Source organism: Salvelinus sp. IW2-2015, linkage group LG14 (assembly GCF_002910315.2).
Source record: "Salvelinus sp. IW2-2015 linkage group LG14, ASM291031v2, whole genome shotgun sequence".
Classification (NCBI taxonomy): domain Eukaryota; kingdom Metazoa; phylum Chordata; class Actinopteri; order Salmoniformes; family Salmonidae; genus Salvelinus; species Salvelinus sp. IW2-2015.
In genome coordinates this window covers 14,047,987-14,074,495 of record NC_036854.1, presented here as the reverse complement: position 1 = coordinate 14,074,495, position 26,509 = coordinate 14,047,987, and the positions used below count along the sequence as shown (strand labels likewise).

General features: G+C 40.8%; 1 protein-coding gene across 2 annotated transcripts; it reads left to right on the top strand.

Moving 5' to 3' along the window:
- The first annotated feature begins 581 nt into the window (after window positions 1-581).
- Window positions 582-22,381, top strand: LOC111973175 (beta-taxilin-like). 2 transcript variants are annotated; one of them, XM_070446543.1, is made up of 10 exons: window positions 582-718; window positions 1,935-2,267; window positions 3,039-3,130; window positions 3,786-3,956; window positions 15,295-15,489; window positions 17,792-17,911; window positions 18,220-18,294; window positions 20,308-20,400; window positions 20,618-20,713; window positions 20,927-22,381. In XM_070446543.1, exons 1-10 carry the CDS (start codon window positions 583-585, stop codon window positions 22,010-22,012), a joined length of 2,397 nt encoding a protein of 798 aa, XP_070302644.1. In that variant the 5' UTR covers window position 582; the 3' UTR covers window positions 22,013-22,381. The 2 variants fall into 2 exon arrangements, with proteins under 2 accessions (XP_070302644.1, XP_023856208.2); XM_024000440.2 differs by lacking the exon at window positions 18,220-18,294 and adding an exon at window positions 18,107-18,181.
- The last annotated feature ends 4,128 nt before the right edge of the window (window positions 22,382-26,509 follow it).

Sequence of the window (26,509 nt, the reverse complement as noted above, 5' to 3'; positions counted from 1 at the left end):
AGGGAGCCAACGCAGTAACAAAATGCACTCTGGAGCAGTTAAATGCTCATCATAGCGAGTCATTCAATAAAGTTTTAATTAAAAAGAGGTCATTTAAATGGCCAAGTGCCATTTTGGCTGCCTCCTGTAAGTTTTGATAGCTAACATTCACATATTCCATGGAATTAAATGTGTACAGATTTTATGAGTCCTACAAACAGCTCTATAAAATACTTCAACATAACATGATGAGACATTACCGTTTTTACAGCTGTCACAACACAACATGAGCTTTAACTAGGGTCAGGGAGTTATCCTGGCCACATGACATGACCAGAAAAAAACTGGGTGCTACTTATAAGCTATCTAGGGCCCAGAGTATTTCGTAGCCAGGTGATATGGTCAGGAAAAACTCTGTGCCCTAAACAAGAGGTATAATAACCAGACAATCTAAACGTGTACTGTAGACCTACACCAAACCTTTATTTAAAAACAGCCCCTGGAGATTCCAGGAAGGACAGTCAAGGGTGGGCCTCGGCGCTGCCCTCCTGGAAAGCCTGATCAGAAAGGCTATTATTGTACCCTCCACCCCTCCACCCCTCGATGGGCCAACATCCTCTTGGTGTGAGCCGAGTTGAGTTGCAGGAAGTTATTTTAAGGGGCTTGCCTGTCACAGTTGTTGTCTCAGTCACCAGAGTCCTGTTGGACCCATTTCACTTCTCTCTCCCCGCTGGACCTGGTAAGTGGCTGTCCCATACTATTTTACATACTTTTCAGGTACAGAAATTACATGTTAAGTTTGAGTTTCTGTTCGTCTTAGTGCTAAGTGTTCCTGGACTGTTTAGAGATGATGGTTGGTAAAAAAAAAAAACTGCTTCATGAAATGTGGTGACAAAGTTTCTTGGCGTTACTGTCAAGCCATAGTGACAAATGTGTTGTGCTAGTGCGACATGTGTAAAGATAAATGTTCTGTACCATGGTGGTGTATTGAGTTGGTGGGGCAGTTTTCTGCCTAGTTGATTTGGCCTGAAGTCACACTAAATTATTCAAACACTGATGACAAGTGTTTTTTGATGTGCGTTCTTAATTCAACATTATCGGAGGAGGTGATTAGCTGTTCCAAATAATCTACTGAAACACACGGTGGTCGTTTAGAAAATATGTGTAACCTCATCAGGTGTTATAACAGCTAACAAAGAATGAATGCAGACATTCAGAACAAAATGTCAACTCTGTTTTTCTCACTTCTACGTAAAAGCACCGTCATTGACATCAGTAGATACGTGTCTAGAATACGAAATAGCTTGACCATATTTAGAGGCTCCTAAAATAGAGTGAAGCCTCATAACAGGTGCCATGTGCCTGCCCGCTGGAAGCAGGGAGGGGGAAGAGGGCTGCAGAGGGGGACTAGGGATAATTTTATCCTGATAAGCAGGGGGCAATCATGTTGCAATAGAGCTGGGGGATAAACAACCTCTGGATACTTTAAGTTCATTCCATATGAAATGAAATGGAGAAGTGGGAAGGGAGTCTGCTGGGTCTGATGTCTATTTGTGACAGGGCAGATTTAAATCCTCACAGTGGTATTGTGTCCTGACTCCTGACAGGCTACTGGGTTTTGTGCTATTTTTCACCACCCCTAGTGATTTGTACCACATGCATCAGACTGAAAGTTACTTTGCTTGGAAGTAATACACTAACTAGTATGAGGATGAACAGGAGCTTGAACATCAGATTAAACATTAGACATTTAAATATATGAGATTTCTTTCAAATATTTTTGACCTTTTAGTCTAACAAAAATATATTGCAGTTTGGAAATGTGGTTATAGATGTAGGTGGCAGGTGGTACACAGGTACCATTGATTAGTATACTTTTCAGTTTGTTTGTTTTACACAGTTTCTCTGTATCTGCCACATGGGTACTAGTATCTAACGTCTCTGTCCCCTCTCAGCCACATCTGTGAAAATGGAGACCAATGTCCAGTCTGCTGCAGAGGTCATTCCAGCCCAGACCAGGGTGACTCCACCACAGTCCCCAGTCACSACAGAGACCCAGGTCCCTCCACCGCAGGCCCACCACATGGACCCCATGGAGGAGTTTGGTCGTCAGCTGGAGGAGATCATCAACACCTATGGCTCCGCAGCCAGCCTGATAGAGAAACAGTGCATCGTCCTGGAAACGGAGGAGGTGGACGAGGAGGCCAGCAGAGAGCAAGGTGATGAAGTCACAGCCACCAAGGATGCCAGCACGGACAAGGACACAAAGAAGTTACTGAAAGCCTTAGGTGAGTGGTTTTAGTGTCACTGTTTTGTTTTGTTTCTCTCATGCATTATTTGTATTGTGCAGTTTTGCTTTTAAAGACAACATCCACAGTGATTTATATTGAAAACATACAGTCAAGTCTTCACTTAGCCTTGCATTCAGCAGGAGAATGGCTTTGTGTTCCGACACAGCTGTGCTGTAATCTGTTGTTTGACAGCAGTTGCTGTGAGGGCAAAGACAGAGCAGTGTGCTGATGAGATAGTCCAGAGGAAATATTCTAGTCACAACTTAACAACTTTCCCTTCCAATCTAAGACAAAGTGCATGTCAGTTTACACTTAATCCCATTCATCATCACATTTTCACACAGGGAAGAGTAGACTAAATAGCAGAGTCATGCTGTTACTGTATCTTAACATGACAGCAAGGTTGTGCCCCATGGTCAGATTATGTTTTGAGGACAGGTTACACAAGTCCTGGGCAGAAGCAACACAAACATGTATTTTCTAACCAATAGCAGACAGTTGGTTTCTTTGCCACAACATGAAACCGGGCCAGCAACAGAGGATTATAAACATCTTCCTTGCACATTTTCAGCAATTTGATTTGATTTGCTTTTCCAAAGCCATAGTTGTCAAGAAGCAATGGCTTTCATGCTGAGGAAATGGCTTCAGAAGATTATTTATTTTGAAGAAATGTATAGAATGATCCATGGTGGGCTTTTTCCATCCTTCTTTTTTTAATATCAGTCCTACTGGAAACAAACATTACATGATTTATCTCTATCCACACAGGAAAGGAGGGCACGCTACTAATGCAAAGTTTGAACAAGCTGCACACACCACAGGAGAAATTGGATGCTCTCCTCAAGAAGTATGCCGAACTGGTGAGTGTTCTCTTCTCCCCTCTATCAGCACACCAGAGAGTAGAGTCCTTCAGCACAGCAGTAACCAGCGGCAATAAAAACAGACCAGGGAAAGTTAAAAGGAAACAAATAAAAACACACAAATGAATCAACGGGGAAAACAGAGAGTGCCTGGTGAGATCTTGGAAGGGGTTCAGCCTCATACCGTGATGACCTAAATATTCTTTGCCTCCGGCAGCAAAAGCGAATCCGAACACAAGGTCATATGCCATGTGATACAGCTAGCTATAACATGGCTCTCTAATTCCTCGATAGAGATATCAAGAACACTATGCATTATGAATAATAATATCAAAGACATCGGCTCTCGCAGTCAGTTTCATGTTTGATAAATGGATAGTTCCTTAGGCCATCCTAATATACAGTTCATAGTATCACCAGGAAAAGGAAACAGAACGTATAAATAGATGTTGGGTGTCGAGATTAAACAAATATATACTCATCCATATCCACCCACCCACCCAGCCATACCAAATCCTCTTCGGGCATTTTTTCTGCTTTTAGTCACCTAGTCGGTTGTTAGCCAAAAGCAGCTTAAAGAGCCCAAGTCTGTACAGAGGGCAGAGGCTGTGATCCAATATAATGTATATAGCACATCTGTCTGCATGGTCCACAGCTGGAGGAGCGTCGGGGGGAACAGAAGCAGCTGAGGTTCCTGCAGAAGAAGCAGGGCCACGTGGGGAAGGAGAGAGACCAGCTCCAGTGCGAGCACAGCAGAGCCATCCTGGCCCGCAGCAAACTGGAGGGCCTCTGCAGGGAGCTCCAGAGGCACAACAAGACCCTCAAGGTTTGTGATCACTGCTCACTGCTCAGCTCAGCTTCAATTAACACTACACTAATTTAATCAACATAATGGGCTCAAGACCCTTTAGGTGGGTTCTCACAGCCCAGTCTAACTCCACTTTACACTAATCTACTCAACATTATGGGTTCAACACCTTCGGGGTGGGTGTTCATAAGACCAACTAGGTTTTGAACCCAGGTTATCCACATGACGTAAGACTATGTTAGAACATTGAGCTAAACCCTATAGGCATTAGCTCTGAAAGAAAGCATGAATCAGGTCTCAAGCAAGATTACGTACCACAATTCAATTTAATTTAATTCAAAGTGCTTTATTCGAAAGGGAAACAGGTTTACGTTGCCAAATCAAGTGAAATAGATAATAAACAAAAGTGAAATAAACAATAAAAAATTAACAGTAAACATTACACTCACAAAAGTTTCAAAGTAATAGAGACATTTCAAAAGTCATATTATGGCAAGGTAACGATGTGCAAATAGTTGTGCWAATAGTTAAAATACAAAAGGGAAAATAAATAAACATAAATATGGGTTGTGTCACATTGGAATGCGCAGGAATGCGTAATAAGGTTTTTTATTACACCCAAATTACGGCGTGCCGTGTAAAGGCACGGGGACGAAGACCAAACAAACACGTACACAAAACACAGGGTTGAAACCCAAACAAAAGAGCGAGGAGTACCTCAAATAAATAACACAAGCGCACAATGATTAACACACGGGACGAGACCCGTAATCTTCTGCGCAATCCACAATGGCACGAAAGCCAAAACACACAGTACAGGTACTCACACTCACCAACTGACATTGTAACAATAATCGACAGGACACTGGTAAACCAAGGACACACTTATATAATTACTAATCACTGGGAATAGGGGCCAGATGTGCGTAATGAAAGTTCCGGAGGGATCCGTGACAGGTTGCCCTTTTCTTGTGGCAACAGGTCACAAATCTTGCTGCTGTGATGGCACACTGTTAAATAAAAAWAAAAAATTGGTTTTCAAATTCTTTGTGGGTCTGTGTAATCTTAGGGAAATATGTGTCTCTAATATGGTCATATATTTGGCAGGAGGTTAGGAAGTGCAGCTCAGTTTTCACCTCATGTTGTGGACAGTGTGCACATAGCCTGTCTTCTCTTGAGAGCCATGTCTGRCTACAGCGGCCTCTCAATAGAAAGGCTATGCTCACTAAGTCTGTACAAAGTCAAAGCTTTCCTTAAGTCAAAGCTTTCAGTCACTGTGGTCATGTATTCTGCCACTGTGTACTCTGCTTAGAGCCAAATAGCATTCCAGTTTGCTCAGTTTTTTGGTCAATTCTTTCCAATGTGTCAAGTAATTATCTTTTTGTTTTCTCATGATTAGGTTATGTCTAATTATGTTATTGTTGCTATCCTGGGGCTCTGTGAGGTCTGTTTGTGAATAGAGCCCCAGGACCAGCTTGCTTAGGGGGCTCTTCTCTAGGTTAATCTCTCTGTAGGGGATGGCTTTGTTATGAAAGGTGTGAAAATCGCTTCCTTTTAGGTGGTTGTAGAATTTAACAGCTCTTTCCTGGATTTTGATGTTGAATTTTATCTTCCTTTTGATGGCATAGAAGGCCCTTCTTGTCTAGTCTCTCAAATCGTTCACAGCTTTGTGGAAGTTACCTGTGGTGCTGATGTTTATGCCGAGGTAGATATTGTTTATGTGCTCTAGGGCAACAGTGTCTAGATTGAATTTGTGGTCCTGGCAAGTGGACCTTTTTTGGAACACTATTATTTTTGTCTTGCTGAGATTTACTGTCAGGGCCCAGGTCTGACAGAATTTGTGCAGAAGATATAGGTGCTGCTGTAGGCCCTCCCTGGTTGGGGACAGAAGTACCAGATCAGCAAACAGTAGACATTTGACTTCAGATTCTAGCAGAGTGAGGCCGGGTGCTGCAAACTGTTCTAGTGCCCTCGCCAATTCGTTGATATAAGTTGAAGATGGTGGGGCTCATGCTGCATCCCTGTCTCACCCCACAGCATTGTGGAAATAAATGTGTGTTTCTTTTGTCAATTTTAACTGCACACACCCACTCTGCTACAGCTCCACCTCAGCCAACCCAAGATTGTTGAATGTCACAGTTAACACCTTCTCACAAATAACTGTCCTGATGATGCAGAGGTTGTTAAATCTGCTCTTCAAAACTCCCTAGTGTCAACCCTTGTCACATGTGCTCCCTCTCTGGCCTCTAGGTCACCAGGCTGCTCATTACGGCACACACCTGTCACCATCGTTACGCGCACCTGCGTGTCATCAGACTCACCTGGACTCCATCACTTCCCTGATTACCTTCCCTATATATGTAACTCCCTTTGGTTCCTTCCCCATGTTAAGCGGAGCAGCACAGAGGAACAAAAGAGCAGACTCAGACCAGAAAACAGGGATGAATGAATCAAGATATTTATTGTAACAGGGAGAGATGAAGTGCAGATCCAGGGAAGTTCGTATGAGTTGTGGGAAACCAGATGTGGAGGCTGAGGTTGGAGTGAGCTAGGCTGGGACAGGGTAAACAGGTCCGGAGGGGAATCCAAGGGAGTGATGGTGAGTTGAGTCCAGAACAGAGTAGCAGGGTGGTGAGATGTGGAACAGGAGACAGAATCAGGGTGGCAAAACTGCAGTGAGAAGATAAACAGCGTCAAGCAGGGAAGCAGGTACAGCAGGGTAACAGGATCTTGAATAATAATAATGGCTAGAAGCATAAACTGACTGAGCATAGATTACGATCTGGCAGAGTGGAAGTGGCAGAACTGAGTATTTGTAGAGGTCTCGATAATGGAACGAGTTGCAGCTGGTAGGGATCTGCTCTGACTCCAGCACACCTATCTCCAACCACACAAACAGAAAGGGAGGGGGGAGAGAGAGAGTGTACTGGGGGAATGGCTGCAGGTCAAGCAGACACCGGATGACCACTAGGGGGTGTGGCAGGAGCAGATGTGACACCCCAGGCGTCATTGTTTCTGTTTCTGTGTCATGTCTGCGTTGTTTGTGTTTTCTTGTTTTGTATGATGTTACGTTTATTTATTAAAACACTCACTCCCTGAACTTGCTTCCCGACTATCAGCGCACTCGTTACAGCCCTAGCTATATGGAAACACAGTTCCCAAAAAATAACACTAGAGCTCACATTAACATAATCACTGGCGACACACTGGTGCATTAATGGAAAAAGCCCATTACCCATCAAGTTTCTATTAATGTCTTGCTGGTGGTAGCTGTGAGTATTGAAACTCAAATAGACTTGATGAGGAAAATAAGACATCAAATGCAGGTGAAAATGTTACTGTCAATGCCTGTCAACTATACTCGTTGGATAAATCCATTTGAATTCAATCACTTTTTGACAGCATCCCTTTTGATTTAAACAAAACTTTTCGGACATGTTTGCCAATGGAAGAAGAGGTCAGAAAGTGACTTTTTGTACCAATGAAAAAACATTCAGGAGATAAAGTGTTCAAAGTTGACCCATTTTGCATACCCCACCATACCATGAGACATCCATGTCTCCATCATTGGAAAATATAAATGGTTGAGTTTGATATCACTTAAACACTTACAAACAGGGTTGTCAAACTATTTTATAATTTCTTTAAAAATAAAATTGTTCTAATCATATATGTTGTTGCTTTGACCATACTTTACGTCATCTGAGGTTTTTGTGTTGTGCCCGCCATCGGTTGAGACACAACATGCTCTTGGGTGTCATTTCAWTCATAGAAATATAATTAATAGAATGGATATATCCCTTCAGACCACTGTAATTTAGCTGGTACACCATTGAAATTGAATTGAAATTGTAACTTCTAATTACAACCACAAAGATAGCCACCAGTCCACCCAACGTCCAATTTCAACTTAAATCTATATTTCTATGATTTCAATAGGTTTCCTATGTAGGATTAACAGTATAATTTTAAACAACACATATTTGCATTCAAGGCTACATTATCTGATGTGTAGACATCCACCCATCTTTGTGGTACCATTTGAAAGTTGTAATTTCGAATTTATTCCAATTTTAGTAAATTTATCAGCCACCCTGTATTCAAAAGCATGTTGTGTCTCAACCGATGGCAGACACAACACAAAAACCTCAGATTATGTGAAATAAGGTCTAAGCTACAACATCTGTTAATATGAAAAATCTGAGTTTCCAATAAAAAAATAAAAAATTGACGTTAAAGGTAAAAATATGAAATGTATATTTWAAAAAAATAGTTTTTTCAATCAATCTATTTTCCAATGAGGAAGACATGGATGTCTCATCGTATGGTGGGATATGCAAAATAGGTGAACTTTGAGCAGCTTTATCTCTTGAATGGTTTGGCATGGGCAAATACGTATGGAAGGTTTCATTCAAATTATAAGGGGTGCTGTCAAAAAGTGATTGAATTCAAATGTCTTTACCCCACTGTAGAAATGTGCTTAAAAAATACATTCTACTGGTATTGTCATTTGAAAAGTTGGATGCTTAAAGGCGCCACTCCCAAAAAGCCTTGACTCCCTGAGTCAGAGGGATCTCAATGTGAGGGGGTCATAGCTCAATTAGGCCTTACATGGGTGAGTGTCCTGTTACATCTATAAATAATAGATTGACATACGGTATGTTTAGTCATCCCATTATATGTGGCTCGTGTGTAACATTTCAAAGAAAGAGCATGACCAATGGCACTACCTAATTTTAGCAAAGGTCACAGGTTTAGCACAATGAAAGCTTTCTATTGTGAGTTGACACATTGCCACAGCTGTTCTTCCTCTCAAAAGGTGAAACCTCTTCAGCTAAACTCTAGGTATTGATCAAGTTTATGCCTTAAACAACATAAATGAAACCGCTGTTCACTTATCCTTTGATTCACAGCCAATAATTATGTACACAGTTTGGCCATTTGATTTGTTAATGAATCATAAATCACCCTATAAGTCAATGGCATAATGCTCAATGATCTGTAAACAAATAGTCCCTTTTTACTGAATCAGTGTCCTATCTATTGTGCAACCCTTACACAATCTCTGGGACGTATTGAATCTCCTGTTCTGCTCCCCTTGGGAGGTAATTGGACTCCATGTCGCTCTCCCTCTCTCGTCTCTCACCGCCACAAGGCACTTCGTGTTCGTGTGTGTGTGTGTGTGTGTGTGTGTGTGTGTGTGTGTGGTGTGTGTGTGTGTGTGTGTGTGTGTGTGTGTGTGTGTGTGTGTGTGTGTGTGTGTGTGTGTGTGTGTGTGTGGTGTGTGTGTGTGTGTGTGTGTGTGTGTGTGTGTGTGTGTTGTGTGTGTGTGTGTGTGTGGTGTGTGTGTGTGTGTGTGTGTGTGTGTGATTCCCACTCAGAGAGGAGACCCCTCAGACACAGGGCACCGGTGACGCGGCTGTCTGACAAGAGGGATGGTTTCATTGGGCTTTTGTGGCATCTGCTCTTCGACTATAAATCAAAGGCGAGAGAAAGAGGCTCTAATGCCTTGACCCATCTCTTTCTGCTCCTTCTAGCATCTTCACATTTCAAGATATAGAGGAAATCAGGGTTAGAGCAGAGTTAGGATGATCATTTGACTGTTGGGTATAATCGATTAATATGCAGATTTGTGTAAATAGCCAACTCTTTATACATCTTAAATCAATCAAACAAACAATATACAAAAATCTGAACAAGAATCCTACATGCTAACAAAAGTAAATCAAAATGTGCTCATCTGAATTGGAATGTGACAGCTGTTGAAAGTGGAAGATCATGTCTTGTCATCTGGTAGCTCATTATGTAAGATAGAGTCTGAGGAGGCTTGGCATTAATGTGCTTTGCTCCTTTAGTTGTAAGAGCTCTGTATTTGTGCACTTATCGGTGGGTGTAATTGCGTTACAGTACATTTCCCATGTTGGAGCTTATGCCTGTGTCATTTGTAAACACAGTTAAATAAACAGCCATGTCTTAAGATAGAAACTCTGGCAATGCTTGGTTTGCTTCTCATAAGCTAAGTCTGGAAACTGGCATTTCACAATCCTGACCCCAGCAACTGAATGTTTTTTGTGACACATTTTTTATTTTGTTTATTTTTTATCGAGTGGGGTTTACAGGTACCAAAATACAATCAAATAAATACCTACATATAAAACCCCAACGCATTATATTGTTCTTTACAGAGTCAAGTAAATTTGTCCAGGCCTCAATTGTTCCTTGACTAGCACCATTCATTTTCGCTGGTGATAATTCTGATGTTATAACATCTAATAGTAACTGTATCCACTGGTTAAATGGGAGAGAGTGAGTGCTGTCTGCCAGCAGTAATCTTCTTTGATTGATTGAGAAGTTCAAGGGGCTATCATCGTTAAGTAACGTAATAGAAGCAAAGCATTGAATATTTCAATTCACTTCTAAATTAATTTTGTAACTTTGCCCCAGAAGCATTCAACTGCAGGGTACTCCCACATCATATGAAGGAATGTGCCTACCTGATTTAGGGGACACAGTGAAACAGATAGGGAGTTGGTGCCAATTTAATCGTAAAATGTTTCCTTGGTGTTAAATACAGTCTGTGAACAAACTTAAAATGTATAAATTGATGGTTCAGATTACGGGATGCCAAGTTCATATTTTTCCATATTCTGTTCCAGTTAAAAGGTGGTTGAGATTCAATGAGATTTGTGGACTATGGTTTTTTAATGGCTAGCTCAGAATAATAATAATACATAATAATAKATATTATAGAGATCAGTCCTTTCGGGAGCCCAGATCATCATTGGATGGTAGTTGGGTTTCCAAAGGACTCCATAGTTGTAAATATAGAAAAGAAGCAGTTGCCTGGTAATGTGTGTGTCTTTAAAATCTTAGAATCATCTCAAACCATTACCGTCCATGATATTGGTAAGGTTACAGATTCCACATTTGGACCATTGGGGGGATGCAAAAGGCCACCCTCCAGATCGCAAGGCATTATTGTAACATATTAGAGTATGGGCATGCCATTTTGATTCAAGTTACCTTTTTTTTTTCAATTTTGCGGATTGGGCGAAATGCTAGTACCTGGAAATACAATTTACAGTTTGGTACGGATAGTCCTCCTACGTATTTCCCTCTTTGTAAATGTGTTAATTGTATCCGAGACCATTTACCTTCCCATATACATTTTGAAACAGCACTGTGAATTTTATCCCAATAGCCAGAAGGAGAAGCCATGGGAAGCATTGAACTACAGAAATTCAGCCTTGATATTCTGTCAGTTAAAGAAACTGGGACATTATTCCATCTACTGAGGTTGGATTGAATTGATTTGAGCGTTCTGTTAAAGTTCTGGCAATGGTTTTATCTAAGGAAGGAAATGTATATTTTCCCAAATATTTAAAATGGGAAACAATTGCTATTCCAATTGTTTCCCAAGTAGAGATGGAGTCCATTGGAGTCTTGAGAGGCAGTAGGGATGATTTTGGTAGAGACATTTTATAGCTTGAGATTAAGCTGAATTTATCCATGAGTTTCAATTTGTTTTGGAACAATTGAGATACATTGGCTGGATAAAGTAAAATATTGTCAGCGTATAATGAGATGAAGTGATCAGATTTTAAGGAAATTTGTGTCATTTCCGTTGATAGACAAATTGCCTGTGCCAGGGGTTCCATGGATAATAAGAATAGCAGAGGCAAAATTGGATCGCCTTGTCTGCTGCTTCTAGTGATTCTGAACGAAGCAGAACAGATATTGTCTGTTATAACTATGGATGAGGGATTGGCATATAGTATTTCAAACATATTAATGAAACTGGAGCCAATTCCCATATGTTCCAAGACAGACCAGAGATATGACCATACTAGAGTATTAAAACTTTTTCTGCATCGAGAGATAATACAGCCCAAGGAGCTGTTGTTTCTGATGAAGCATCTAAGATATAATAGACGACAGAGGTTATCTGAGGATAAACACTTTTTAACAAACTCGCTTTGAGCCAATTTGGATAAGTAAGTCTCGAGATGGGACAACAATATTTTAGAAACCAGTTTAATATATGTGTTTATCAAAGAAAGGGAGCAATAGTGAGAACACTGGGTGGCATCCTGACCTTTTTTTAATAAAGCTAAATTAGTCCTGTATACACCTCTCCCAAATGAACCTTTGTTAATGACTGTATTAATAATTTCGAGCAATAGTGGACCTAATTGATTACAACATTTTAAATAGACCTCAGGAGGAATACTGTCCCATCCAGGTGATTAGCCTGTATTAATGATATCCAATGCCCCTTTGAGTTCATTGAGAGAGATTTGTGCTCCCAGTGAGGTGGTTTCCTCTGATGAGAGAAGAGGAGTTCTTAATTATTTTATAAATGACTTAGTCTTCCTTGGTGTGGATTTKAAATCGGGTGTACAGTTCTTTATAGAAGCGGGAAATCTGTGATGGATTAATCTGAGTTCTGATCATAATTCCCCTGTTTTAGATGCAATAGTTGCTATATCAGCTAATTGATCATGACTGCATAGCTTGTTGGCCAGTAAACGACTGGGATGATTACCATGGAAGTAATGGTTGAGTCTTACTTGATGGATGGCAAATTCTGCTGTCTATCGTATCAATAAATTAAGTCTTGACTTTGGAAAGCGTAATAGCTACCTGGTCTGAAAAGAGTGTTTGTTGAAAACGTTATAGATCGTTATGAATTTTGTTCAATTTGAAATTGATCACAGAATTGTACTCTTTTGTTTTAAAATGATGTGCTCACCAGACATAAATGAGATTCTAATCAGAGAGTATATGCTGGAGAGCCTTGGTTGCGTATGGATTGTATTTGGTCTTATTACAATTGTCCCACATGTCCAAAATGGCATTCATGTCTGTCTCAATAACCAGATGAAATTAAGTTAATTCTAACAATATGCTGTTCAGAGAATCAAAAATCATAGGATCATATGAATTTGGAGCTTACACATTAATAAAGGCAATTTTCTATCCATTATGGACACCTTTAAGTAAAGTGATATTGCATTCTTGGTCTCCGCCTTTAACCAAGATGGTAATTTTTAGTTTCTTATGTATCATAATGATTACACCTTTAGTTATGTTTGGTGCTTATGAAAAAGCAGTCAGTTTGCACATATGGTTCTCTATTCTATGTACGTCCTTTTGGATCAAGTGTGTTTTATTGCTGTATCAACCAGATTTCTTGCTAGGATATCAAGAAAACTGGAATGTTTAATAGGACAGTTTAGGCCTTTCAAATTCCAATAGAGAATAGCTAGCGTTGCCATTGTTAAAACAAAAATAATGTTTTATTAATAATGTAATTGTTTTCTTTAATGTTAATAAGCCCATGGATGTGAAAAAAAAAGCGGGTTTTGGTGGCACACAACATTTTTCTAGAGGCAAGCCGAAGTTTGCAACCGAAGTCTACGCCCCTTCGTCGGTGATTGGTCAACAGTAGGGATTCCTCAATAAAGTCTTTGTTGTCATTCAATGAGAGATTACTTGTTTTCATGCACATTTTTTCATTGAAAAATACTGCACCAAACGCGAAGATTAATGACATATTTCTTGAGTTATGTTAGATTAATTCAAACTATTTTCAGGAAGCATATACTGGCTATGGCGTCTCAAAATGGACAAACAGTACTATTGCCGCTTTTTTCTTATTTTTCAAGCGAGGGTTTTTTAAGGGAGTATGCAAGCACACTTGTTCGGCTTGGCTAGCCGAGTTTGGCTAGGCACCAGCCAAACTGAAGCATGCTGATGTCTTTACAGTATTGCAGCATACCTATGAAATCTCTTAAGCAACATATTTTTTTGGTCTTAAAACTTCTTCAGGCTAGGGTCTATTTTTCTCCACTTCCTGTCTGACTGACATGCCCAAAGTAAACTGCCTGTTACTCAGGCCCAGAAGCCAGGATGTGCATATAATTGGTACCATTGGATAGAAAACCCTCTAAAGTTTGTAGAAATGTTAAAATAATGTATGAGACTATAACATGATATGGTAGGAGAAAATCCAAAGAGAGCCCATGCTCTTTCAATGGAAAGCTATGAGTCCTATGCAATTCCAGCTCCCAGATTGCAATTCCTATGGCTTCCACTAGATGTCAACAGTCTTTGTTCAAGGTTTCAGGCTTGTTTCTTCCCAAACGAGGAAGAATTTAGAGTTTTGGTACTGGGAGTCAGAGTTGGAAATCAGTCTGGTGGCGAGCGATGAAGAGGACGGGCACTTGCTAATTTTGCTTTTATATTGAACATACTTCTTTCCGTATGAAATATTATAGTTTAATTACATTTTAGGGTACCTGAGGATTAAATAAAAACATAGTTTGACTTGTTTGATTCCTTTCTCTGCATGTTGAATGAGTGGATTACTCAAATCGATGGTGCCAACTAAACTGACTTTTTGGGATATAAAGAAGGATTAATATTGAATAGAAGTGAATATTTAATCGCTATTTGTGATTTTACGAAGCCTGTGCTGGTTGAAAAATATTTTGATGTGGGACGCCGTCCTCAAACAATGGCATGGCATGCTTTCGCTGTAAAGCTTATTGTAAATCGGACAATGCGGTTAGATTATCAATAATTTAAGCTTTTAACTGATATAAGACACTTGTATGTACCTAGATGTTTAATATCCATAATTTTTATGATTATTTATTTGAATTGCGCGCCCTCCAATTTCACCGGAAGCTGTCGACAGGTGTCCCGCTGACGGGACGCATAGCCCTAGAAGTTTTAAGGTATTGAGAAATAAATAAATAACCATTTACCCCTTCAGACCTTTACATTTAAGTTTGCAGACTTGATTAATTAGGGTGGCTAATGAAGAAAAAAAGGAGAGATAAGGAAAAAGAGTAGGCAAAACAGAAATACAAGCCTAAACAGTCAAACAGGATGTCTGTGGGAGCAATAGCTCCTGATCCATTATCATTAGCAATATGGTCTAAGTTACCCTAAACATGACGTACCCTCAATTTGTATTAAAGGAATTCTTTGGGTGGTTTTTCTGTAAGCATGTATGTGCTCTATACTATGCGCAGTATGGGACCAAAAATTGGCCATGGCATTTCTAACACACCAGCCCATTCTTTTCCCTGAGGCACCCAAACTGGCCCATTATTTTCCTTGAGGCTGCCATTATTAGCCAGATAATTATCATTTTAAGCAAAAACAACAACAAGTTAGACAGGCCCACTGGGATAGAAATGGACCAGTCCATCTGGCATTTGCCCGAAATGCCAGATGTCTCTCTCTCTCCCTACTTCTGAATGTCTCTCTCTCTCCCGCTCTCTCCCCCCCTCTCCTGCCTTCTCTCTCCCTTCCTTGTCCCTCTCTACATCCCTTAATCTCTCAGGAGGAGACCCTAGCTCGTTGTCGTGAGGACGAGGAGAAGCGCAGGGAGATCACCACTCACTTCCAGAGCACACTGACAGACATCCAGGCTCAGATCGAGCAGCACAGTAACCGCAACAACAAGCTGTGTTTGGAGAATGCCAACCTGGCAGACAAACTCAAACACATCATCAGCCAGTACGAGCAGAGAGAGGAGGTACACATCAGGAATACATAACCTTAACCTCACTGTTATATGTCTGTATGTCTGTACACCCTCATTGGGGTGGCAGGTAGCCTAGTGGTTAGAGTGTTGGGCCAGTAACCGAAAGGTTGCTGGATCGAATCCCTGAGCACACAAGGCAGTTAACCCACTGTTCCTAGGCCGTCAATGTAAATAAGAATTTGTTCTTAACTGTCTTGCCTAGTTAAATAAAGGTTAAATAAAATCCCTGGCCTACTAAGACCATGCATGCAGGCTCTAGTCATGGAGACATTTGATAACCAAAGCTGTTATTGATCATAATTCATCTGTCCCCAAAAGGAACAAAAGTCTATACAGGAAATAGACACTTGTACGTCATGTCATGCTGTGACAAAAGAATTGAGTCAGATCTTTCAATAAAGACACTCAGAGACACTTAGAGGTATTATTGCTCCCTACGCACATCAACAGTCAGAGATATAGCCAGCAAAGGGTGCTCATTGAATAACACTATAGCATGTCATATGTAATCACACAACAATACACCAGGAAAATGACAAGCCTAAAGTGACGCAGGAAAAACAGGATCTGTCATGCAGTTGGTTGCCACTGAGGCTGTTGCACCACTTCTGCTGCCCACACACAGCTGCAGCTGGTGTGGTAAAACATAACAAGATTTCAATTTCTTATTTGTTTGTTTTTTTACTTGTGGAGTTTCTAATAATTTGTCTTGAGTGCCATCTGCTGGTTGTAGTCAGTATAAACACTTCAAATCAAATTGTATTGGTTACATACACATGGTTAGCAGATGTTAATACGAGTGTAGCGAAATYCTTGTGCTTCTAGTTCCGACGGTGCAGTGATATCTAACAAGTAATCGAACAATTCCCCAACAACTACCTAATACACACAAATCTAAAGGGGTGAATGAGAATATGTACATATAGTATATAGATGAGCGATGGCCGAGTGGCAAAGTGCAATACTGCAAAAGTGCATAGGCATAGTGCAATAGATGGAATAAAATACATGTGATATGAGTAATGTAAGATATGTAAACATTATTAAAGTGGCATTATTTAAAGTGGAATTGTTTAAAGTGACTAGTGATCCATTTATTAAAGTGTCCAGTGACTGGGTCTCAATGCAGGCAGCAGCCTCTCTGAGTTAGCGATTGCTGTTTTTCAATCTCTCAGTCCCAGCTTTGATGCACCTGTACTGACCTAGCCTTCTGGATGATAGCGGTGTGAACAGGCAATGGCTCGGGTGGTTGTTGTCCTTGTTGATCTTTTTGACCTTCCTGTGACATCAGGTGCTGTAGGTGTCATGGAGGACAGGTAGTTTGCCAAATTTCTTCAGCCTCTTGAGGTTGAAGAGGCGCCCTGGCGTCTTCTTCACCACACTGTCTGTGTGGGTGGACCATTTCAGTTTGTCTGTGATGTGTATGCTCAGGAACTTTCCACCTTCTCCACTGCTGTCCCTTCGATGTGGATAGGGGGGTGCTCCCTCTGCTGTTTCCTGAAGTCCACGATCATCTCCTTTGTTTTGTTGACGTTGAGTGAGAGGTTGTTTTCCTGACACCACACTTAAGTGTCAGAAAGACATGATTATTTGATATCCAAATAACATCTAAAGTGTCTTATGTGATTAGATACACACATTGCAATGATGAACAAGCAATTATGACATAAAATGGATACAAGTTGACCTTTGATAGTTGGCTAAATGCTGATGGACATAAATTAACTCTGCTCTTTTCGGCAGAAAACTTGTGGATTATGCCACACTGTTTATGCATATGGCTATTTCCCATAGTAAAGAAAATAGATTAGTCTTACGCGCGAAATAAACAATATGTATAGAAACAATTATTTTCCCCAATTGAACTAATCTTGGGTCAGTATTCTCATCAGAATGTGTGCCCTGATGATAATAATAATAAAAATCCCGATAAAGACAATACTTTAAATTTAGACTTTAAACCCCCCCCCCCCCCGATAAATGTGAAATAGTAATTCAGTAAGTCCCAGGTTTTAATTGGTTCTCCACCCACTATTTTGTCTGTTCTCACAGGCTTCATAAAAAGTGTCTGAACTTTCCAATGAAATGCTGTAGGCAAACAACAATGGTCTTAATTACTTATCAAGGCACATGTTTATGACCATTTCTCATAGACAGACATAGGGTAGCGGTGGTGGTTTTAGCTAGATAAAAAGTGTTAAATGTATCCTAATTGATGGAGTCATAACCTGTACAGAATGTCAGAGGCCCTTCTCAAACCAAAGTGTCTAATCTCACCTTGTCTATCACTCAGAGCTTGGAGAAGATCTTCAAGCACCACGACATGCAGCAGAAACTGTCTGATGCCAAACTGGAGCAAGCCAACGCACAGCTGCAGGAGGCTGATGAGAAGCACAAGAGAGAGAAGGAATACGTGAGTTACTATACTTTAACCAACTTTTACTGACCTTACCCACAAAGTACTGTAAAGCAATGTCAATATAGTTGAGAATCATTTGCCTTACATTTTAATTCTGGTTTACTTTCAAGTATACAACCAATAAGTCTTACTGTGCATATGATGCTCACACAAATCAATATTGTAACCATTCACTGTCTCTGTTGTTAGCTGCTTAGGGAGGCAATTGACAAAACAAAGAAATGCTACACATTGAAGGAGCAAGAGTTGCAGTTGAAGAAAAAGGTACATTTGTGCTTTGCGTGTGTTTTGTTTTTAACCAGTTACTGGTACACGCAGCTGAGTGGAAACTACAGGCTAAACTTCTGAGAGAGCAGGAGACAGTCATGCAGGCTCAGGTGAATATATCCAATATGGTGTCAAGCACTCTTATTCAAACCATTTCTTTCAGGTCCAAGTACTACCAAAGGCAAGCACAGTCCCATTAAGGTCCTCTGGATTGCTCAATGTGTTTTAAAGGCCCAGTGCAGACATTTTTATCTCAATATCAAATAATTTCTCGGTTACAATTAAGCACCTTACTGTAAAACTTTTCCATTAAAATTGTAAAATCTCAAGCAAGAATTTTGCTGAGACTGTTTGGGAGCGATCTGAGTGGGACGTGGGAGGCATATGTAATCTGAAAACTAGCTGTTTTTGGCGGAGRGTTTTGGAACTCTCTTTGTTATTGGTCTATATTAACTTAAACCACCTGGTGATGTCACCAGGCAAGCCAAAACTCCACCTATGCAAAACCTGCTGATTAGAAGGTCCTGTGTAGATTGTATTTTCAACCAGCAACTATTAGGAAATAACGCTGATAACATATTTTCACACTTTTACAGTGTTAGTTTCATCAGCTGTTGTAGAATATGATACAAAACACAGGGAAACAGATTTTCGACTGCACTGGGCCTTTAAAAGACAACTAATCTATTTCTGTGTATTTGCCCATTGGGATCTAAAGCCCTTCAATATCACCCCAAACATTGGCAAAGTGACCCCCTCATTTGAGAGTAATCCCAAATTGTATTTCTCCTCTCTTATAACTATATGGCTTAATGTACATAGCACTTAATATGAAAGGAAGGATCACCTGTTAGCTGAGCTACTGTACACATTTTTTTGTTGTACACGGTTAAGCCAGCAAAGAGAGCAGTCATAATTCCCATGATAGCAGCAGGCAAGACAAGAGCAACTTCCTCTCCCTGAACCAGCAGGATGACCCACTGCATCATGGGAATACAAACAAAAAAACTCTTGCTTTGCAAGTAATGTGACATGGAGTCGATAAAAGTGATGATTGCATCAATGCAATGTAGCACTGTTTTTCTGTTGGAACATTGCATGCATACTCCAGTACCATTGATTATTCCATTTGAAAATTATGATCAAATTACAATTGCTATGTTTATTGGATGTGGTACAATCATTGTATGGGTGCAAGCAAATTGTACAATGAAATTAGTTGGGCTGACACACACTATGTTAAATGATAAATCATACAAAAATAATTTATGAATCCAGCGGAAAAGCATTTATCGCTGACAGTTCATATGGTTATAATTAATTGCAGAGAAACCTTGCCATTATGTAAAGCCTTGGGTTTTCTGAATAGAAACCTTAGCCTGGCTCCCAACTAAATCAAATGACAAAGTAATATGAAAACATAAATTAAGTCAATATTGCATTTCAGTACCCATACGATTCATTACATATTTGTACCAAGCCATGTCACATTTCCAATCTAATTGACGGGGAATGTCAAACTTAATTTCTCTGTCCAGTAACAGACATAGATTTAGATCACACAAAGAAATGGCCGAATCAGCCTTCAGACAGAAACTGATCTGTATTAAGTGAGCTTTTCAGAAATACAAAACATATTCAATCAAAAGCCTTTCCTCTTTTATAAAGTGTGTCAAGTCATTTGTTTTGCTTTTTGTGCCAAATCAGTAGCTTCCAAATAAAGACAGTTGATCTCAACAGGGTGGCTAGCAGAGACATGTTTGAATATTGGAGACTGACTGTGTCTGCAATACTGCTTTCCCCTGAGGGCCTCCAGAGATTAGCCTGTTAACTCTAGCTGGACAGACATACCAACAATATGTGGCCTTATTGGAAGTGCTTATTTGTCAGGGAAAATATACACAGAGGGAAAAAATTGTCAGCCCCCTCATGAATGACCAAATGTTTGCTGAACCCCCTTGGCTCTTTCTCATCTCCCTCTAAAGTTTAGAACATTTGTTTCTGGTGTGAAATAATGTTAAAATCATAGATCTGATTGTTCCCGGGGTGAATAGATGCATATTATTGCTACATGTGAAGTCAACATGCAATCTCCTGAAATCAATTTCTCTGTTTCTCTGCAGCTTGTTCTGTACTCCCAGAAGTTTGAAGAGTTCCAGACTACGTTGTCTAAGAGCAACGATGTGTATGCCAGCTTCAAAAATGAAATGGAGAAGGTATCTGGCATCCTTAAAATAAAATAATTGTTCCTTAAAATATACCGTGTATTTTTAGGGCCAAGTGCCCGGAGGTGATATAAGGTCAGCATAATCCTGAAATGAGAAAACAACTATTTTCTGGAGGAATAGAAGCTTCTATCAAACATGTTCAAACTGATGAAGGTTACATTTCTTTTCAGATACGTTTTAACCCAACAAACATTTTGCTTCATAGATGACAAAGAAGATGAAGAAACTAGACAAAGAGTCAAATGTTTGGAAGACCAGATTTGAGAGCACTAACAAGGCTCTCTCTGAGATGATTGAAGAGGTAACTACTTATCTGAAACACATCAAAAAGAGTCAGCCTTTATTCAAATGAGCTACAACAAGTTTATTTAATTTCATTTGTAAAAATGTATTTAACCTTTATTTAACTAGGCAAGTCAGTTAAAAACAAATTCTTATTTACAATGACGGCCACCAGTTTAACTGCATGAACAACAGTGTCCCTGACTCTCTGTTCCACTCTCTTTTCCCACAGAGGACTCTGAAGGAGAATGAGTATGAGATGTTCGTTGTGAAGATTGACAAGCTGGAGAGGCTCTGCCGAGCACTCCAGGACGAGAGGAAGATCCTGTACTCCAAGATCAAAGGCATCCGTCAAACCCCTAACGTCCCCGAGGGGACACCCAAGGACGAGACACAGGAGCAGGCCCCTGAACCAGTCCACAGCCTCATGGATATTGTTGAGGAGCCAGAGATGACAGAGGAGATGTCCCGTCTGAGAGCTGAGCAGAACAGGCTGGCGGAGTTCGCCGCCTCTCTACTGGCCCCGTCAACAGGAGACAATGATGACGATGACTCTGACTCTGACAGCGAGGAAGAGCCAGAGTCTACAGAACCGGCTGAGGCCCAGAACATCTCTGAACCAACACAGGCCCCAGCACAAGTACAGATAGAGGCACCAGCAAAGGCAGATGAACCAGCACATGCAAAGGCACCAGCACAGGCTCCCTCACAGATAATAGCACCAGCACATTCTCCATCACAGGTAGAAGAACCAGGACAGGCTCCCTCACAGGTAGAAGCACCAGCACAGGCACCCTCACAGGTAGAAGTACCAGCACAGGCTCCTTCACAGGTAGAAGCACCAGCACAGGCTCCCTCACAGGTAGAAGCACCAGCACAGGCACCCTCACAGGTAGAAGAACCAGCACAGGCTCCCTCACAGGTAGAAGCACCAGCACAGGCTCCCTCACAGGTAGAAGCACTACCACAGGCTCCCTTACAGGTAGAAGCACCAGAAAAGGCTCCAGCTCAAGTAGAGGCACTAGCACAGGCTCCCTCACAGGTAGAAGCACTAGCACAGGCTCTCTCACAGGTAGAAGCACCAGCACAGGTTCCCTCACAGGTAGAAGCACCAGCACAGGCTCCCTCACAGGTAGAAGAACCAGTACCTGCTCCCTCACAGGTAGAAGCACCAGTACAGGCTCCCTCGCAGGTAGAAGCACCAGCACAGGTTCCAGCTCAAGTAGAAGCACCAGTCCAGCCAGAGCCCCCAAAACAGCCAGAGCCCACTGCCAAGAAGCAGACACCAAAGAAGAAGAATGCAAGGAAGACCAGCTGAACCGATAAATGTGTCATTGTGTGATCGTTAGTACTGTAGTGTGATCGTTAGTACTGTGCCTGGTGTTATGGTTGAGATATCTAATCCAGCTTGGTTTGTCTATATARTGGTGTATCTAAAGTCATGGCGTGCAGTAGAAGTATGTTTAAGTTGTATAGCAGATGACGACAGACAGAGATTTACTGTTTTTTACCATTTAGAAATACACTGGCATAACCAAAGAATGGGCAGCAAGGTTATTCAGGACATTGCAGCCTAAAAACCTTTCAATGCCAAATGTGGTTTGCAAAACAGCATCATAAAAGCCACTGTCTTTTTTTCCATCTGAACCCTATAATGTAACTTCAATAAATATCTGATTGAAAATGATGTAAACATGTCGGTGCTCTTTGGAATGTTTTTATAGGCCCACTTCTCTGGTTTACACAATAAAAACTCATATCTAATATGACCAAATATTGGAAGATGCAATGTAGCTAGATAAATGCCCTACAATGCTTACATGTCCCTTTTATTTGGTCTCTCTCTCTRTCTCTGTATGAATTGTTAACTGGACATCACAAACGTCTCAGAAGACACGCGGCCACTCTTTCACAATAATTTAGGGATGGATCCTTACAGTAGTTTCCATGGCAACCCAACCAAAAAAGCCAAGCGGACAGTGCACATTTAAAAAATATATATAATCTGTATCACACAGTCTCTATCCCCAGAGTGGGTTGTTTTGGCCAGGCCGTGGTCTGTCTGTGTTCTGGGAAAATAACGAAGTTACACAAACTCTCCTCCACCAAGGACACAACATTAGAATGACAGGCACCAAGTCGCCATGGCAACTCCATCTGCTTATCCGTTGAGGAGGACATTAATGTGTGCATGATAATAATAGTGCAGAGGACGCTGGGTTTTTAATAAATACAGATCAGTGTTGAGTGCCCCAGGGAAAACAAATTAGACCTGCCACTGATCACTATGAATATCATGTTTATGTTCTGGATTCTATTACTGGTTCAGCAGATTGCACACCGCACAAAAATTGTATACAATATTTTCCGTTAGGACAAAAGCACCTAGTTGTCACTCAATAAAGAAACTGACAAAAGTAGGACAAACTCGAGTCCTATCCAATGCCCCACTTTATGATCATATCTACACCAACCTATGGAAGTCATCCTGACGCCTGAAATAGCCTCTGCAAACATACACGTGACGTAAGTAAATACAGTTTCACCAAGAGGATGACAAAGCTTCAAGGCTTTTACTTCATGGTTGTGACCACCAGATGAGGCCTTTGAAACCATTCACAATTTCACCAAAACCTCCACACTGACTTCCCTCTCATTTGTAATCCCATGCACATTACTGTGGATTTATACAGTATGTCATGCAATCAGCCTATTGAGGGCCCTAAACTAAATGTTGTTGCGAGCAAAACATTTTAGCAGTCCCCCTCTTGACAGCGGAGAGAAAACATGTACGTTTTAGAGTTAATTTAATTCTACACATTTTGCCATGTGGCGTAGAGAAGATGTTTGTTTTAAAGAAAGTTTACTGCAATTCTATGAATTTTGCCATGGGGCAGAGAGAAAAATGTTTTGAATATGATATCTGAGTGAGATTTACGAAGAAAATAGTAGTAGATGGATCGTTTGTCCAGACCTGCAATAGGCTAACTAGTAATCATACCTCACATAAAAATATTCAAATCTGCCTCAATTTTTCATTTGAATCTCAAGAACAAATAGCTGATAGGCAGCGGAGAGGCCAGGTGCATCATTGCACATGAAAGAACAGTGACGATATGAGACACACAGCTCAAAAATCTCCCTTATTGATCGTGTTTATGGACAATACAATTATCCTACATAGACTAGCCTACAACACCACAATGCAATGAATAATTGCAACGAATAATAAGTACAAAATTCTGCAGTGAAAATGTCATTTGAATAACGGCGCAAAAGCCCTGTGATTTCAATGTTTCATTCGAATCGTATCAGTTGTGGGTCTACTCTCGACAGTTTATAAGGTCTAGAAAGGCACAGTAGCACTCTAGTCTAGCTGTATTTTTACTTCTGATACTGAATGCGCTGTCTGTTGCAGATCATCACTCTCCCAAGTCATCCTATAATAATGTGACCACATACTCCCCGCAGGCCCAGTTATTCAGGAAAGCTTAACACATGCTCTGCCTCCTCTCCAATCTGAGCAGCTATTCCTTTGACACCTAGAACCTAACGCTTCAATACAGTCAAAATATTTATCATTTAACTTTTTTAAAGGAATTACCATAATATGTGGCATAAACACAACCAGTTACACTGTTTTAATCTGATTAGGCTACTTCAGAAGTCTCCTGTAGGCATGCGCGCATTCCTCCAAAATATAATTCCAGCATCCTCAAAATTGTTTGACAATAACCAGATTTCTGCATCGCAGTGCTTGAAGCGTCACTACAGACCCAGGCTGTGTCACAACCGGCCGTAACCGGGAGTCCCATAGGGCGGCGCACAATTGAGCCAGCGTCGTCCGGGTTAGGGGAGGGTTTGGCCGGGGGGCTTTACTTGGCTCATCGCGCTCTAGCGACTCCTTGTGGCGGACCGGGCGCCTGCAGGTTGACTTCGGTTGTCAGTTGAATGGTGTTGTGTTGGCTGGCTTCAGGGTTAAGCGGGCGGGTGTTAAGGAGCGCGGATTTTGGGGTAATGTTTAGAGGAATGCATGACCCGACCTTCGCATCTCCCGAGCCCGTTCGGGAATTGCAGCGATGAGACAAGATCGTAATTGGATATGGCAAAATTGGGGGAAAAACGGGGGAAAATAAAATAATGTCACCCCATCATAGGAAAGCATGCAGTTTATTAGGCTACAGATGAAATAAGTTATGATGAGCTTCACAGGGTGGTGAAAGTGCAGGGTGATGAACCTCATCACTGTGTACTTTCACCACCCTGTGAAAGTCATCATCTTATTTCATCATAACTTATTTCATGCTCCTTTCAATCAAGGGATCAAGGGATTTATTTTAATTACGCACTAAATTTATTTAAATTTATTTAAATCAAGGGATTTATTCTGGTGACATGATGATCGATGCTTGGCTGCTATTTGACAAATAAAAATAATCTTGCACTTTTGTCCATAATAATCTCATCATGTAGTAGGCTACAATATACCTGCACTGTATCTGCAAGCTGTTGGCTAGAGCGCGCGTGCCAATACCAGAGTGGGCATATTCGCTATAGCTATGCAACATTTTCTGTGACAAAACCATCAGTATGCTTAGAGTTGAAAATGCGATGGAAACGCATTTAACTTGTATTTTTTATTCACTACATGCGAATTTAACCTCAAAAGGTATTTTTTATGTGCACTACATATTTACCACACAAACTCTTGAATTTGATGGAAACACAACTCTGATGAGAAAATGGTCCAGGGTTTACCTCAGCTGGTAATTCCATGCAAAAACTGGTAATTGCAAAAAAATAAAAAGCCAATAAAATAAAATTGCAGCAAGCCAGATTGTCCAGGAGACGCTGTTCTGACCCATTCTCTCACACCTTGTGTGCAAATGCGCCTGCTGCTGAGGAGAGAGAGCAACCAAAGAGCCTTGCCCTAGGCTACTGTTGATTGTGAAGATTGAGTCCTTTTTCATTGAAGTAAAACAAAAGTTAGATGAAAAAGAGTATGCCTATAGTGAAATGTAATATACACTACCGTTCAAAAGTTTGGGGTCTTGGGGTTTGGGGTCTGTTTTTGAAAGAAAAGCACATTTTTTACCCATTAAAATTTTATCAGAAATACAGTGTAGACATTGTTAATGTTGTAAATTACTATTGTAGCTGGAAATGGCAGATTTTTTATAGAATATCTACATAGACGTACAGAGGCCCATTATCAGCAACCATCACCCCTGTATTCCAATGGCACGTTGTGTTAGCTAATCCAAGTTTATAATTTTAAAATGCTAATTGACCATTAGAAAACCCTTTTGCAATTATGTTAGCACAGCTGAAAACTATTGTTCTGATTAAAGAAGCAATAAAACTGGCCTTCTTTAGACTAGTTGAGTGTCTGGAACATCAGCATTTGTGGGTTCGATTACAGGCTCAAATTGGCCAGAAACAAATAACTTTCTTCTGCTCGTCAGTCGATTCTTGTTCTGAGAAATGAAGGCTATTCCATGCGAGAAAATGCCAAGAAACTGAAGATCTCGTACAACGTTGTGTACTACTCCCTTCACAGAACAGCGTAAACTGGCTCTAACAAGAATAGAAAGAGGACTGGGAGGCCTCGGTGCACAACTGAGCAAGAGGACAAGTACATTCGAGTGTCTAGTTTGAGAAACAGACACCTCACAGGTCCTCACCTGGCAGCTTCATTAAATAGTACCCACAAAACACCAGTCTCAACGTCAACAGTGAAGAGGCAACTCCGGGATGCTGGCCTTCTAGGCAGAGTTGCAAAGAAAAAGCCATATCTCAGACTGGCCAATAAAAA